Source organism: Dreissena polymorpha, chromosome 7 (assembly GCF_020536995.1).
Source record: "Dreissena polymorpha isolate Duluth1 chromosome 7, UMN_Dpol_1.0, whole genome shotgun sequence".
NCBI lineage: Eukaryota > Metazoa > Mollusca > Bivalvia > Myida > Dreissenidae > Dreissena > Dreissena polymorpha.
Window position 1 is genome coordinate 98,013,174 of NC_068361.1, and position 17,768 is coordinate 98,030,941.

Sequence of the window (17,768 nt, forward strand, 5' to 3'; positions counted from 1 at the left end):
TGTGCTGAAGTTGACGAAGCAATTTTTGCAAAACTGTAATAATTACATTTATGTTTTTTAAGGATCCGTAAAAACTATTGTTTAATTCTTGTCACAAAAATTCGATAATGAAACATACATTAAATTCTTTAACCTTATGACAAATTGCCAATGGAAGGTGTGAAATTAAATCGGGAGCTGTCCTGTAATCATTTTCCAAGACTTTTGGAATTTTGTGAGATATTTGTTACTTAATAATAAACACCATTCTATTTCGATGCAACCATGACTTTACCATATTGAGGTTACATACTAGTGTTATGGCCATCTTATCATATTAATGAAATGGTGTACATTATTACTTTCATTTACGACTTCCTAACATATTATTGTACAGTTCCCGTCATTGATTGCATGTTCAGGAGGTTCGTTCATGTTGTCAAACTTCACATTTATATAAGTGTTATAACTTCGCAGTCACCAGAAACAAATGCATATCAATGGAGGATGGCTTGAATGACAAATGTAGTTACGAATGTAAGTAGAAGGCAGGTTCTCAGCTAAGATAGGACGATAGTTTTGTAGGAATGTAGATCGTTGGGTAGGTTTCATAATAGATAGTATGAAATGCAATTTTTGGTTTGGAGTCTTCTGCTGGAATTAAGTAATTATGTGGTATGTTTATGGTAATAGTAAGTGTTTAAACGGTTTTTAAGGTAGCGTAAAGAACAGATATGTAAAATGTTAAACATATTCATATTTGTTATACAAAATAATAAAATTATTACATTTATGCAATTATCTAATCAGAACACATGACCGACATGTATTTACCAAATGCTGAATGGTCCTCTTGAGATGAAACTTAACGTATAATGTTTACACAGAGATTGATAAAAGTCGACTTATTTATCATTACGTATCGGATACAGCTACGCAAATGTATTAATGTTTAAGTCGCATGACATAGTATATGCAAACTGTAAGATCTTTTAATTTAAGGTAGCGCACCCCTAATGGGCACATATCCGAATATAAATTAATTAATTATTTTCATAATCATCATCATTTCACTGAACTACATGCAAATTTGTAGGTAGGCTTTCCATGCTTTTAAAAAAAAATATACTGATTTTTTTCAAAACCACCCTCACGTTCGGCTTTTGTCCAGTTTATTTTCACCCCTTGGGTATATAAAAGTTCCATATTTCATTCAAATTTTCAAATATGGGCATGCAGTTGGTGTGTACAGATGCAGTAAAGATGTTTAAAGTTTAAACAAGATGAAATAAGTATTCTTTTACAGACATTTATTTTTTACAAATTTTAATCTATGGAATAGCGACATGAAATGTAAGTGATTTCAGCCAAGTAAAAATGGGTTGGTTAAAAACAAAGTGTCATAAAATTCAAAATAGTATCATTTAAGTTATATTTTAAACTGAGTTTTTATAGAAACACTATATACAGCAAAAATACCAAGAAATAGACAGATTTACCGTTTACTTTTTGAAATAAAAATAAAAATGCAACATGCATCATTCGTATTTTCAGCAGTAAATTACCCAATTTAGCCATAACGTTGTTTTAATTTTATAAATTGAAGGTTGTGCATCCATTTTTCAACATATTTAACAATAAACATAGCTTATATGCTATATTAAATCAAATAACGTAAGAAAAGAAATAAAACGCGTCGCAAAAAGAATGAGATGTCGGCAGGATTCGAGCCTGTGCGGGAAGATCCCAAAAGATTTCAAGTCCATCGCCTTAACCACTCTGCCACGACAACTTCACTTCAGTGCAACTTTAAATTAGATATCCATAAGTAAGCAGGTAAAACGGCTCGTCAATCTTTGAAGAAATCGCGAAATCGTATTTTTCAGATGATAACTGGATCGAAGTCAATATTTATAGTGAAAATGATGTATTCTAAATGAATTAGGTAAACACATATACAATTCGAAGTTTGAAAAAAATAAAATGCATCTCTCGGAAATAACCGATCATTGAAGATCGGCAATGAACGTAAAATAAATCGCGGGAAATCATTAGAGGTGCGCTACCTTAATTCGATGTTTTAAAGGACAAGGTGTTTAAAATAAAATATATTCTTTAGTCGTGTCCAGCGGTTAAACTTGAGAGTCGATATGATTGTAAATGATACTCGTTCAATTATCAATCGAAGTATATGCTTTGCATGTCAATAATTTAAAGTTTTGGACACACTATAAGAGCAATTTTACCGGAAAAACCCCTAACAATGCGTGTTGATATATACCAGTGAATACCATATTCTACATTCTGCGCCACTCGATAAAAGCGATTGTACACCGAAACAAAAGAATTTCCCATATATACCATAAAAGCAGCGACATCCAGCATAGGTCAAGATTGAACTTTAAATGTTCGATAATCATCTTTTTGTCTTTAAGATTTACTTTAAGATTTAATCAATATATGACGTTTTTTAGTTATTTAAAGTAACATTTTCGTTTACGTAGTCCGATGCTCAAAATATTTCAAACATACAACATTTAATTGTTCGAAACCAACTATAATTTGTTAGTCATGCAAGTGATGACACAGCGGTATCTTTAATTTAATGATACAGAATTATATTGTTTTAAAATCTAATTTGCTCGTTGCCTTCTTAGCGCATTTTTATCTCAATATACGAAGAGTATTTAAATTGTTGAAATGACCATTGGAGCAAATATTAGGCGGAGAACGTTGTTTGCGTCCACCAACCAATATTGCCTATTCCATCTTGGTTCCGATCGCATTTTTGTACGTCATGTTATGCTTAGCGTCACTTAATTTCATTTAATAATATTCACTAAATTAAAAATCACGTTTGCAATCATTTTTTTCTGAGTTCGTACATATTCGCTTAACCTACTGTGCACTGGAAATTCCGCTTAATGTCCCGGTTTGTCAGTTGGTAACACAACCGGTCCGAAATATACCTTTCAAATATAATAAATGGTTTTGATAATACCATATTAGTGTTACGAGCACTAACCGGATGTTTTTTAGCATCGGTCCATATTAATTGTGAAGGTCCAACTTTGTAATAACGAGTAAAAACTAATTTACTATTAACCTGGGACGATGTATCGGTCATGATATTAAGCACTGAAATATTCGATTTTATATTTTTATACAACTTTAACTATAATGTTTTCATTAATTTGCATGTGAAAGGTTATACTATCCGTCCATTTTAAAACTGGTGAAAAAAATAACTAATATACATAAAGCTAGCATAGAGAAATGCGCTAGCAGTAGCGTGATACGATACGAGTAGAACGACATGAAACGATGACCATTGCATGTTGGCAATGGTGTTGAGATGGTACGATGTGGAGATGGTACGATAATAAGTTTTAAGGTAGGGCACCTCTAATGATTTCCTGCGATTTATTTTACGTTCATTGCTGATCTTAAATGATCGGTTATTTCCGAGAGATGCATTTTGTTTTTTTCAAACTTCGAAATTTGACATGTGTTTACCTAATTCATTTAGAATACATTATTTTCATTATAAATATTGATTTTGATCCAATGATCATCTGAAAAATACGATTTTGCGATTTCTTCAAAGATCGATGATCCTTTTTACCTGTTTACTTATGGATATCTAATTTAAGGTTGCACTGATGTGAAGTTGTCGTGGCCGAGTGGTTAAGGCGATGGACTAAAACTCTTTTTGGATCTTCCAGCGCAGGTTTGAATCCTGCCGACATCGCATACTTTTTGCGACGCGTTTTATTTCTTTTCTAACGTAATTTGATTTAATATAGCATATAAGCTATGTTTATTGTTAAATATGTTGAAAATTGTAAGAACATCCTTCAATTTTTAAAATTAAAACAACGTTATGGCTAAATTGGGTGAATTACTGCTGAAAATACGAATGATGCATGTTGCATTTTTATTTTTATTTCAAAAAGTAAACGGTAAATCTTTCTATTTCTTGGTATTTTTGCTGTATATAGTGTTTCTATAACAAAATAAGTTTAAAATATAACTTGAATGATAGTATTTATAATTTTATTACACTTTGTATTTAACCGACCCAATTTTTACTTGGCTGAAATCACTTACATTTCATGGCGCTATTCCATAGATAAAAAATTGTAAAAAATAAATGTCTGTAAAAGAATACTTATTTCATCTTGTTTAAATTTGAAACACGTTTACTGCATCTGTACACACCAACTGCATGCCCATATTTGAAAATCTGAATGAATTATGAAACTTTTATATACCCCAGGGGTGAATACAAATTGGACAAAAGCCGAGCGTGAGGGTGGTTTTGAAAAAATCGGTATATTTTTTTTTAAGCATGGAAAGCCTACCTACAAATTTGCATGTAGTTCAGTGAAATGATGCTGATTAGGAAAATAATTAATTAAATTATATTTGGATATATGCCCATTAGGGGTGCGCTACCTTTAGAGTGATGATAAGATGCAAATGATGCGATGCCTTTATATTGGATTACACCAAAGGCGTGTCTCATTATAAATGCTGTATCGTCGTTCTATCGAATCATTCTAATTATACCATGGTGTAATCGAACAAAGCTTTCCCCGATTTATTGTTTCGTTTGTATTTTTATAAATATTTTCCAATCTCAAGGATATTGACGGCACACCGTACATATTAGCCTTACTGCAAGCTGAATAGATAGAGAGCTGTAATCAATTACTTCTGATTAGCAGGAACGCTATCTGGGCTTTGAAGACGCGTGTTTTATTTTCATACAATTATATCAATGTTATATCGTTTAATTTGTCGATCCGTTGAAGACATTAGATGCCTTACACATGAAAAAACATTTATTTTGAAATGAATATTTAATGTTGATTGATACTTGTTTTATTATCGTGCTAATTCTGTACTTTATTTTATTGCACGCATTAGAGTTTATTGTTTTAGACAAATGTGGCATATGTGATTACAAAATGCAATGAAGTGAGTGACCGTAAAATGGCTACTTTATCAAATAAGCACGAAGGTGATCTGTAAGTAGAAGTACATCAGTAGAGGATAACGGAAGCGAGCATCAAGCAGAAACGTGTAACCGCATAAGTGATTAAAATTGTTCGTTACCAACACAAGGCCTCGGAGAAAGGTGGATAAAAAATCTGAGGAATGAGGTCTGTGCATGATTTAGGAATTGTGTTAAATCATTCAACCACACATTCAATGAGGAATGAGGTTTGTGCATTCTTTAGATGTTAAATCATTCAACCGCAAATTCCAGTTTAAATGACGCTATATCAAGAACATTACTAATAATCATTTGTTTTGCTGAGGGAGTACTCTTTTTGCTGGAGAATTTAATTAGTATCAGACCTGTTTCATTTATAACTATGCGATACCGCTAAAGTACAAGGGTTGATATATGGTAACACAAAGATGGTTTACTGACGAAGAAGAAGCCATTGATGCACCATTGCAGGTTTTATAGAGACTTGCATTTGACATAAAATTTAGCGTTGAATCAACTAAGATGAACTCGGTGTTTCCTTAATCTAACGAAACAAGTTTATTTACTAACCACCGACTAACTCACAGCAAATCTTCTTACAAAATGTGATCTTCTGAAACCAATTATGCAGAATAATCTGCTTACAAAAATAACTTATCTTTAAACACTGCTTGTATGTTTTTTTTTGTTTTTTTTTTATAGCTGACAAAACCACACAATATTCTTGTGGTTTTTTTTTCAGAAAAATTACCTTAAACATCAACCAATTGCTGCTATGTCAATAAGTATGACCTTAACCACCCAATATATCGTGTCCTAGGCCAGCAGCTTGAAGTTCATCATGAGATTAGCATGATCGTCTGTATCGAAAGTAGTTTGTTTGTCCAGTAGTAACATACATACAGTATTACATTTTTTATCGCTTTTAATGAAATCTGGTAAGTACATCAAACATGTATCTGTTGGGAATTCTTTACGGAAACCAGACTGGAAAGCATACGTCAGGTGTCTGTCTTTATTTGGTAAAACAACTTTTGGTAGAGACAAGTTGATGATATGGAATAAGGCACCAATAATTGCAAATGACATATTTTTAACAAATATAATTGTATTGTCAGGCTAAGATGTTTATATATTTGACAATTTTGTTATCGGAAACAAATAAAAATTCTAAGGCAAGACATTAATTTATAAAAATGTCTTTACAAAATGAATTTCATATTTGTTCAGACGTTTTGATATTTTTTAAACAAGCAACAGTTGAATTAAAAACTTTCAGCAATCAAATTCTTTTAAATCAGATTTCATCATCAGTATTTAAACACAACTTCAGCTTGACATATATGGGGTGTTTGTAAAAGACAAACCAAGATTTCCCACAAAGCCTTAAAATAATTATTTTTGTTGTCTTGTGGTTTCAATGTAATTCCTCTTTTATATTTATGAAATGCACTGTCTGTTTCAATGAAAGCTTGCAGGATATAAGTGTTCATCCACGTTTTAGTTCTCTGTTTCGATTTTACTTGTGTACCGGTGAAATATTAACTACAATACTTTACTTGTTATTTCCTAAAGGCTTAACTTAACCAGTATCCTCACTGTGTATTATTTTCAGATTGTCTTTGATGTGTCAGAAGTCTTCACTAAAGCAATACAAATGAAGAAAGATTTAGAACACCTTTATGACCAAATAATTGAATTTGAAAGAAGATTAGATTGGGAATATTATGAATTGTTTTCAAACTGTATGGTGGTTCTTTGGCAACAAAACTGAAAGATCACAGAAATGCTGTTTTAAAGGATTTCACCATTGTCGTAGCAGGTTAGTTAAAATAAATAGTTATATTATATATTTTATATTAAGATCTCATATTGGAAAAGGTTTCAGTCATACTGCAACCTGTTTGTAGCTTTGGACATGTTCCTGGTAATTATGTTTAAGTTTATTTTTAACCTAATGGTTAACCTAACAATCCACAGGTGACACAACATCCCTTGTGCGCAGTTTTATGAACGTATTAGCTGGCACGGAAGTTATTTCGTACTTTCTCGTCACTGAACCATCAATCCTCTGTTCCGTCCACGCCATACAAGATGGAAAGGAACAGTACATCAAGCTTCAGATGGAGAAAAACACTAAGGATACATTACCATGCGGCAAAAATATTTCTGTACAAGAAACAAGGGAAACAATTCAGACAATATTAAAAATGATAACATGTCATCGTGTAAACTTTTACTGGCATCTTTAACATTTTAAAACTGCGGTAAATGCAAAACATCTGTATTTATACATTAAGGTTATTAAGTTATTCATTGAATTAAATTAGTTGATAAATATATCATCATCAAGTTGATGACATGTCATTATTTAGACCGTTGTTGGTTGTGTTATGGTATATTAAACCTTTTGCAGGAACACGTGAACATAATATGTTACCCTATCAATGATCCCAAACAAATGGCTAGCTTCGTATCCGAAGTATCAGTTCTCATATATGTTTTACACAGGACTACTACTTGTTCAAACGGAGATAAGGTGGGATTATTTCGAAGCACTTACCATTAGCCGAATTGTAGAAGCAACGTTCCTAAGTATGACTCCTGTGAAATTTTAACACATTCCCTGATGTATTAAGATGTTTGATTTTCGATGTTTACGACCGTGTCAAACATTAGTAACTCTAGACGTGCATTTGAGCAAATGTCATAAATAATACATGGAATTATTATTAATGTATCAATTAAATATATATGATATGCATACATGTAATTCAGTTAAAGCAGTAAATGCAGACGTGTAAACATATACACGAGAACAAATAACCATTCAGCTTCAATAGTTTCGATCCAAAGAGAAGTATTCCTTATATGACTGTAGTGAAACCTTCTCAACACTCTTCAAGTATCAACTTTTGCCCAAGTTCTATGAAACTTTGTCTGAATATTTGCAAGAGTTGGATCGCGGTTGATATTGAAAATGGCTGCGGTTGGTTGAAAATCATTGCCTCAAATAGGCGGAGTGTTGTTCGTACATGGCTATAGAGAAAATTGTTAACACTCTGTTAGTCATATGTTTGGTTTTAATAATCATGAAAATGTTATCAGGTCAATTGCTCTTATGATATTAAAGAAGATTTTAAAAATAGTTCCGTTATGCTGAAAATAATTGCCGCCAGGGCCGTTGATACTTGTCTTATATGGCTTAATCGAAACCTTGTTAACGCGGTTTTTGGGTCGCGTCAGATACTCGTGTTGATAAGATCGATACAGAAACTGTTTCAGCCTTACTTCCACTTCAACAGTCGACTGTTGAGGCAGACAAAATATAATCAACATGCATAAACGCAACGTGATTAAAGGCAAAGCTCTCCGACACATGACATTTGAACATTTGGACGATTTTCATCCAATCAATTCGATAAACTGTCGCGTGCCATCGGTCACTAAAGCTTTTGTCGCCCTAGATGTCATGTGCGTCAGCGATTTTAATCGTACATGACTTTTCAGCAATATTTCGAATTATTACACGATGACAGTTATAATCTTCGCAATCCCGTTATCAAACCAACTTATTGATTAGGTTGGTCTGAATGTAAAGTCTTTATCACATGTGTAAAAAAACTATCCATGTCAGATTTTATATCGTTATAAAGCTAGTGTGGTCGAAATGGGGAACATATTGCAAGTTGACAGCTAAAAAATGAAAAACGTATCATGCACATCAAAAAGAAATCTTTTTTTTGTTTGTGTATAAATCACTATTTAAAATTGTCCTAAAATAAACTTTATATTCTCAAACAAATGAACATTTTTATTTATCATTATAATGTTACAAAATATATATCATTTTTTTTGTTTACATGCTTTCTTGTTCTCCATTAATATACCGACGTGAACAAGCAAAACAGACAACGTCTATAAACAAAGCTTTAAATGTTCTTGTCGAATGGAATACTATAGTAAGGAGCCTAGTCGTTCCGAACGGGAAGATCACTTTGTCGCTGTCCTAACAACGCCTGAGCATGCGCACTGGCGAATTTCCGGTAGAAAACGAAAGTGGACCCTGCTAAGCAAATTACCCCCGTGCTGAGAAACACGATAGTGGTGATGAGTACTGCTCCATTCATGCACATCGTTTCTTCTGTGATGATTTCTGAATATAGTGATTGTAATTTGTAATAAAAGAATATAGATAAAATCAATAATGTAAAGTAAGACATGCTCTATTAAAAACGTGTAAGTTACATGAGTTTATGGTAAGTCGATTTAAACAGTATACACATCACATGTCAGGAAAAAAGTATGCCTTTATCTCATTGTAATATTTCTCAAGCGCCTTTATCAAAGTGTCGTTTAATATTGTAAAGATAACTTACAGTTTTGAAAATGGTGAAACAATGCTACTGATAATCAAACAGTTAACTTTGTCCAGTGTACATTTACACGGTATTTAGTATTTTTTTAAAGTAAAAATCACTCACGGATTTCGGAATATTTCTCCACAATTTTAACTCGAGCCCCGACGTCGATATCGAAATCCTCCGTTTGTCTTTTGTCAATGTCATTTCCAATGGACCCCACGCTTTCTTTCTTGCTCGGGACTTTGTTCGATGCATTGATTTCTCCTATCACGTTGACAGGCGTAACATCTCGCTTCTTGCGTCCCCAACCGGCATAGCCCATGCAGTTGGACTTTGATAGAAACGGTAATAAACGTTATTATCTTTATTTTGCAAGTTTAAATCCTTTTTTATCTTACATACGATTTTTTATCTGGCAGGAGAGGTCAATCCCGTAATCCAATGAAAGACTTCCCGTATTAAATCTTTCTGAAACCAATATATCCCTTATTCTCTACAATAAACAGTTAAAATAGATACACAGTATAAATCGTTATCTTCTTTTTCAGAAGAAATTATTCCATTTAACGGACTTCATAAATAATAGGTTTATGTCAAACAGAACTTTTAATTAACACATTATATAAAAGCAGCGCTCTGGGAAAACCGGGCTTAATGCATGTGCGTATTGTATTGTCCCAAATAAGCCTGTGCCGCCGCAGACTAGACTGGTTTTTGCTTAGATCAGACGTCCCTTAAACAGAAATAGTCGTCCCTAATTAGCCGTACACCAAAGGCTAATCTGGGACGATACTTTACGAACATGCATTATGCCCCGTTTTCCAAGAGCGAGGCTCATCATCATCATAATCATCATCATAATCATCATTAAAATCATCATAATCATCATAATCATCATAATCATCATCATCATCATAATCATCATAATCATTATAATCATCATCATCATCATCATCATCATAATCATCATCATCATCATAATCATCATCATCATCATCATCATCATCATCATCATCATCATCATCATCATCATCATCATCATCATCATCATCTTCATCTTCAACATTATCACCTTCATCTTCATCATCATCATCATCATCATCATCATCATCATCATCATCATCATCATCATCATCATCATCATCATCATCATCATCATAATTATCATGATAATCATCAGTTTAGTACTTTTCTTTCAAATTGGCTGCAGCAGAAGCGGCTCTTAAATGTTCGTGAGTTGGATTACCTCTTCACAGTCGCCTTTACAGACTTGCAGCACACATGTAAAGTTCATCTCAATCGCTCCTCCCTCTAAGTTGGTGGACCGGAAGGCCCCGAACTCGCTCATGAGATAACCGCGCTTGAAACGTGAGAAGTTCGGAAACAGGTCCGTGTCAGTGGCGCAACTGAAAGTGAGGCATATTTTGGTTACCACAAGCCTAGGCGATAAACATTTGTACATGTTGCTGTGCTAACCTTATATTATGAACTCAATTCACACATCCGGCGTGATTTTGGTTGAATTTTATCACAGGAGACAGGTGGGGTACTCCAGTTTCCACCCACTGGAAAATACCACCCAAATACTGAATGTATTTCAGTATATAAAAAAAAAGCATGTAAGGTATTTTTTCGATATTTGTGATTCTTCATTATCATACAATTTATACGTGAAAGTAGTTAGAGATTATGCAGAATTTATCGTCATTTTTTTCTCTAGTGCCATTATATAAAACTTTAACCATTAAACACACAGAATGTAACTGTATTTAATACGTTCTTTGGCTTCTCGCGAGGGGAGACAAAGCGGTCCCTCCCCTCTCCCATTGTCCTCAACTTATTTATAAGTTGGAATTATTATTTTATGTATTTCATCACATTCGTTGAATTGCTCCTTTTCTTTTGTGGTGACAACTTTATTGTAGTTTTACAAAAACAAACAAAGGGGATATTATATCTCCACCATAGCGAACACAACTTTCTTCCGAGAAAAATTAAATGGCAAACATCAAATATCAGATGTTTTCTGTCACACAAAGAAATGTACAATGTTTATCATACACAGTGAGTAAGGTAACTATTCGCAATGTTAAATTACATATAAATCAATGATATATCGTCAAGTGTATAAGTCTTTATGCCAGTAAAGGTATTTGCTCAAACTCAATTGAAATAAAGGATGTAGGCATGTAAAGCTCGATCTTAATTAAATCCGCCATCTATTGTGAATTCCCATCGATATAAACACTCTAGCCCAAATACTTTGCTAAATAAAATTGCATTTGTTCTGTAGTGTTATTGTAGTTTGAGTCATTAGTGTTCCGCTTAAGAAATCTCTTAAACATTCATATTTTTAGAAATTGTCAATTTGATGTAGAGTTCAGTAGAGTGTTTGCTTTTATGCTCTCACTTGAAGAGAAACATTTGCGCTTGGCTGTCCGTCCGTCTCCAGCAAACATCGGCTGGAATGATGACATTACCTGGGGTGTTTGCTGACGAAGAGCATACATCATCCCGACTTTGAAGTTATATACTTGTTTTAAATATGAGCTTATTTGTTGGTGGACATTCTACTGCAAACACACCATGTTGTTTCGCATACAAAGAGCTATTAAAAGATACAAATATTGATTTAGTATCGGTCCACTCTCTAGTGAGATATATAAAATGTATCTAATTGACCTGACATATGATCGACATCACATTTCTTAATAATTTCTTAATAAGTGTTAAATGTACTATTCACATTGATATTTAGGCGAACTATAGATACACTGTCGGGCACTGCACCCGTTCGTTAGCAAGATGCGGTACATCGGGCGCTAAGACTGATCGTCTATTCAAACAAGAGATCGATTACTCATAATTTACATCTGTTTTCTTAGGGTTTGCTGTAACCTGTTAAACCCATTCTATAATTTCAATGTGTGTGTAAGTGAAGTACATCTACACCTTTACTTTTGTTAAAAATGGAAAAAAAACTTCACATAAATTTAAAATATTATTATAAATTGTAAAATCGAATGTTTCTATGAAAAAAAACAGTATTTGTAGCAATTGTGGTCAGTTTTCACAATATTAGCTCATTATCAAGGAAACAATTGTTTAGTGGAAGCCGATTTAAGCGTGTGACGGTAATATTTCAATTTTGGGCCAACGTTGAGCATATTGTACATTTGGACTCGAGCCTATGCAATTCCCTAAATTAGTCGAGCGTAATTCTAAACAGTGTAACTGTAAAAGCGATGCGACTTAATTTTTTATTTAACAACACGTGTATATTTTCATTTTGTTATTTAAAGTGAAATTAACAGGTCGGTTGCTTCTAGTTGTTTGTATGTGCCAAATGTACGCTATTACATATTATGCACAGTTTGTTGTGTTTTTTTTAATCTAAAATCCTATATCGGCGCATGGTATTTATATAACAACATTTTATTTGAATAAAAACAATCAATAACACTTAAAATTGATATGTAGGCAAATCAGCTAAAATTAAAATATTGTTATATACTCACAATTCGTCGATGATGACAATCTCAGATGCAATGCAATATCTGGCCTTGATATCAAAGTCTCCTATAAGAATAATTGCAGAAAAAAATATCATCAGTAACACTACATCTTCAGGCAACCTTGAAAATACAACACTTAACCAGTGGCAGTATTCACAGAAAATTGTCAAACACAGTGAAAGATTTATTTTAAGTTATAACATCCACATAAAAAGTTGTCTATACTACTTTCATCCAATATCGACTGAAGCACACAAGAATGAGATATGTTTTGGGATGTTGTATCCACGCAGCACAAATCTTACTGCTGTTGTATTTTTTTAGCATACGATGAAAGTAAATAAACTATATTAGTAGAGATGTTCTTGTTCTTATACAATATTTTTTATTTACAGTACACCAACTATGAAAATACATGATTAAATTTGGGAAAGCTGACCTTTAGTTAAGATATTTTGTACATTGATGGGATACGATTATTTAGCACGCACCTGTCCACTCGTCACCAAGCTGCAACGTCATAATAAGGACATCCGAAAGTTTGACCTCCGTCCCACTGACTTCTTCATCCGATACAACCTTGTAGAACTTCAAGGCTGCCGAAGGTTTAACAGTCATATTGACGCTGCTATCATCCTGCTTGTCTCTGTTATGGAAATAATGAAGGTACAATAAAAAAGCCAGAAGTATCTTGAAGCAGTTTTGCTTGACGTTGATCGGCAAACTGTCGTTTTCATCTTTATGTACATTATGTTATTTTTAATGTTTAATTTAAGGGCATGAGAGTCCCAAAAAAACTGATAATGTAAAAACAACATTTTAACTCTCATTATAAATCAAATTATATATAAAAATCAGCCATTGATGTGTATGAAATGGCCATTAAAACGTATTGTAATCTGGTAAAAATTAGTTGCCTTTACTGATAAGTAAGAATTGATAAAAATCTCCAAACTTTTTGAAATAGAGAATTACGTCAGTTGGTGCAAACAACGTTGACACATGCAATGCACCAATAGTACTTTTGAACAGATACTTATAGTTGCTCGTAGTACGGTAATGTATCTCTAATTGAAAGTTTGTGTAACCAAAGACGCACGCTTTGTTGCTATTGGAAACCAGAAGGTCACTTGTATCGGCGACGCAGAAAATGGGGATAACTTTATCGGCTCCGGTCTGGTATCCTCTGCTTTTCTGAACCACGATTCGGAACAACATTTCCTTAAAAAAATAGTAATAAGTATCGATGTTATAAATATACGTTCTGAAGTAATGCTTAAGATTTGATCGTAAACAGAATAGTATGTATTGTCAATAATCACAGTTAAAACGTAACTTAATGAAAAAATTGTATAAATCGTGTTACTTTGATTTATTGGAATACATATATAAGATGCATTTTAATCGAAAAGGAAAGGGACATTTTTTTTTTAATGAATATATATCTTTATTTCCTTTAAAAATGGACTGACCATTTTCATACGCCTCGGGCTTTGATATGCAAATTAACAATTACAATACAGGTCATAGTTAAAGCCACTTTGATTATTTAAGACATCCGCTTGACTGGCAGCCGCATACAATTTATTTAGAGAGTTCAATTACTGCAAAAGCTAATGCAGTTAATTGGTTATACCATGATATAATAGTTTACAGTGCAATACATAATTGGACTGCTTTCGATAATACCGCCAGAAGCGAGATTGATTAATGCAATAACGTGTATACTAAGTATATCTTCCGCTATTAAGTTTTGTAATAGTGTTGCGTTGTGATGAAAGTCCATATGCACATTTCATAACAGGACGTGATGTGAGTGGATCAAAAATCTAATTTTACTCTATGTACTATATATTACTATATATCACCATATTACTAAATTTACTAGAAATTTTAATTGATAAACAAAAAACAATAACGAAACTAACACAAAAATTGGTCGATTATTACCCAAATGTGTGCATATAATGAAGTTATTCTGCTTACAAATATTCATTTCAATGACTGTTTTTGAACACATACGCGGTTTTTGCACGTATCCCCAGTAAATCCGATCATATTGTAACTTAGAACTTTACACTAAAGGCATACCCATTTTATTCCACACTCCTCGAAGTCGAATTCGTAGAACGCAATTCCTGATGACGTCACATGCTTGCAGGCGTCTCCCTGGCCCTGGATGTACACAAGCCCGTTGTCGGCTGCTTCAAAGGTCGAAATTACAAGCTTGGTCTGTGTACAGCTTTCCACGTTCACTAAAAAGTAAGAACAGTGGACGTTTCAAACAAGTATGTTTCAATTTTAAATATGTGGTTAAACAAAGCAGATACAAAAAGTGTTGTTGTTTTTTTTCCAAAACAAATCCAACTATCATGAAACAGATCATAACGGACACGCAGTATAAGCTTATGTGTTAGCATGTCTTGGTAAGCTGTATCGATGCATTGATAGAAATGTTAAAAAGAAAACTTATTTATATAACTTGGGGCATAAGTATCTTACATAGTGGCTCGAACACTGCCCCCGTTGTCGTGAATAATGACGTAAACACACAAATCCATAATGCGTATTTCTGAAAAAAGTAGTTAATATTCATGATTATATGCTTAACATTAAGATGTCCAAACGATTACTCAATTCCAGTCCAAATAAATTAGTTCCAATAAACGAAGCATATTGTTCTTTCTAATATTTTAGATTTAAAAACTTGTTATTGATTACAAGACATGTGTAGCAGTTTAGGTCTATTAGCAATTGTGTGCGGGCCATAACTTTTGTGTTGTCTTGAGCGACTGAAAAATGAAGTTTAAAACGCCGTTCAGATTCTGTTTAAACATTTATACAATCACTATTACTACATTTTAAGAACATCGAATAGTCCAAATTAACACAATAATAGCGTTAAAGTTGGATTATTATTTATAGACCTTGTATAGAGAGTCTATCATTAAACCATGTAAATAAAATGAATATACGTGAAGCATACACATGTGATCGGATGATTAAATGTGGGCCGCGCTCTGTGAAAAGGGAGTTAAATGCATTTTATGCATTCAGCGTTTATGATTTCGTTTAAAGAAAGTCTCATCTAACGAAAATCAACTTTCAACAAAATGTTTCGTCCCTGATTAGCCTGTGCAGACTGCACAGGCTAATCTGGGACGACACTTTAAGCACATGCATTAAGCCCCCTTTTTCCAGAACACGGCTCATATGTTTAATATCCATTTTGGATAATTTCACTGAGCATAATATTTTTTGTTTTTCACAACTTAAATTGTTAAAAAATTTTCTTCCGTACATCAATGCTGCATTTACGTATGTATTGAATGATACGAGCATTGCTGGCAGACATGGTAAAACAAATCATGTGCAAATAAAGAATTAAACAAAAAACAAAATTCTATCAAAAATACGCATGTCATCAAAGACGTTATTTCATGACGATAAATGCATTAAGTATATATTGACTTACTAAGGGTATATAGTTGTTATTCTTTATTTGGCTACATATATGTAAGGTGTTATTTATTACAAGCTTAATGAAGTTATTAAAGGATGATATATTTATATAAAAAAATAGCTCACCATGATCGTGGAAAGGTTCGGAAATCCAAAACACCTGAAGCTAACTAAGTACGAATACATCATTATTGCACAACTAAAATAATGTTAAGACAAATAATAAAATTTATCCCATTTTCACCGCGACATTGACGGTATAACACGTTGTGAAATATACTTGCGTGTATTCAACACTGTGGAATATACCTGTCGCGTGCACGGACTACTTTTTAAATGACGTCATGCGATATGCGTTAAAATTAGGTCGATATTGTTTGGTTCATTGATCGAATTTTAAGGTCACCCATTAGAAGAAAATGTGCATATTTTGCAGAAAAATATATATATGACATATTCACCAAAAGAAATGTTGAAATAAAATATAAAATTAAACGATTTTTGTTTTGTTATTTTTTTTATTTATATTTACTTTACCACTGAATGATTTTTCATAAGAAACAAAGTCGACAAAACTTAAGCTTCAAAATTATACGACCTTCAACCTTTAAATCTAGTCATATGACATAATTTTTCGCCATCCGTATAATGAATCAGCTGATTGATGGCGTCATAAAATGACATACTTATTGCGTCATTTTCTCCATTTTATTTGACGATTTATTATAAACGCGACTTATTTCACATGTTTTCTACATGTACTGTATGTCGACATATCAGAATTGTCAATTGATCACATTTTCCTTATTTCGTGTAATGTGCATTGTTTATAACCAAAGCATATACTTTTGACATTTAACTTAAATATTAAGAATGTACAACAAGCCATACACATATCGAACAGTTCATGAATAATCTGCTATGTTTGCTTTCCTTTTTAATTCACGTTAGGCATAGAGTTGTGTAAAGTATAAGATGGTAAAAATAGCACCACACTGGAATTGGGAACGTCCCATTTTGTACACGGGTATTTTCTACTCATTTATCTGTTGTGTACTGGAATGTTTTCCATTCTTTGTGTATTTATATATTAAATTATTTTCTCGTACAATAAGGGCATTTACCATAGATAAATAAAACATTGTGCAAGTTTAAACATAATTATGTTTGTATGCAGAAATCTGCAAATGCAACCGAGTTTACCAACGGCTATTATTAGATAAACTGCTCCGGTTCATTTGAACAGCAGTAATGTAGAGTACATGACGTAGCGTGTGACGAAGAAGAAAGTTTATCGCGTTCATAAACTCATTTGAATAAAGTGATAGAATGGCATAAGGGTCTTTATTTAACTATGCTAAAATAATTATTATAGACCCTAGATGCAAAATCGTCAATTATTGAGTTAAATGGATTATTAGATGGATTTTAAAGGATAATTAAAGG

General features: G+C 32.9%; 2 protein-coding genes and 1 long non-coding RNA gene across 3 annotated transcripts; 1 reads left to right on the top strand and 2 right to left on the bottom strand.

Annotated features, from left to right (window-relative positions):
• The first annotated feature begins 4,790 nt into the window (after window positions 1-4,790).
• Window positions 4,791-8,096, top strand: LOC127839386 (uncharacterized). The gene is made up of 3 exons (XR_008030317.1): window positions 4,791-5,208; window positions 6,597-6,803; window positions 6,962-8,096. It is a non-coding gene; the product is annotated as an uncharacterized LOC127839386 (long non-coding RNA).
• A 703-nt stretch (window positions 8,097-8,799) lies between these two features.
• LOC127839375 (uncharacterized) lies at window positions 8,800-9,825 on the bottom strand. The gene is made up of 2 exons (XM_052367754.1): window positions 9,466-9,825; window positions 8,800-9,137 (listed from the first exon to the last, which is right to left on the bottom strand). The coding sequence occupies exons 1-2, from the start codon at window positions 9,665-9,667 to the stop codon at window positions 8,953-8,955; spliced, it is 387 nt and encodes a 128-aa protein (XP_052223714.1). The 5' UTR covers window positions 9,668-9,825; the 3' UTR covers window positions 8,800-8,952.
• Window positions 9,826-10,567: 742 nt separating this feature from the next.
• On the bottom strand, window positions 10,568-16,215 carry LOC127839945 (uncharacterized). Its single transcript, XM_052368338.1, has 6 exons — window positions 16,179-16,215; window positions 14,952-15,115; window positions 13,960-14,081; window positions 13,352-13,506; window positions 12,864-12,924; window positions 10,568-10,751 (listed from the first exon to the last, which is right to left on the bottom strand). The coding sequence occupies exons 1-6, from the start codon at window positions 16,213-16,215 to the stop codon at window positions 10,568-10,570; spliced, it is 723 nt and encodes a 240-aa protein (XP_052224298.1).
• Window positions 16,216-17,768: the final 1,553 nt, after the last annotated feature.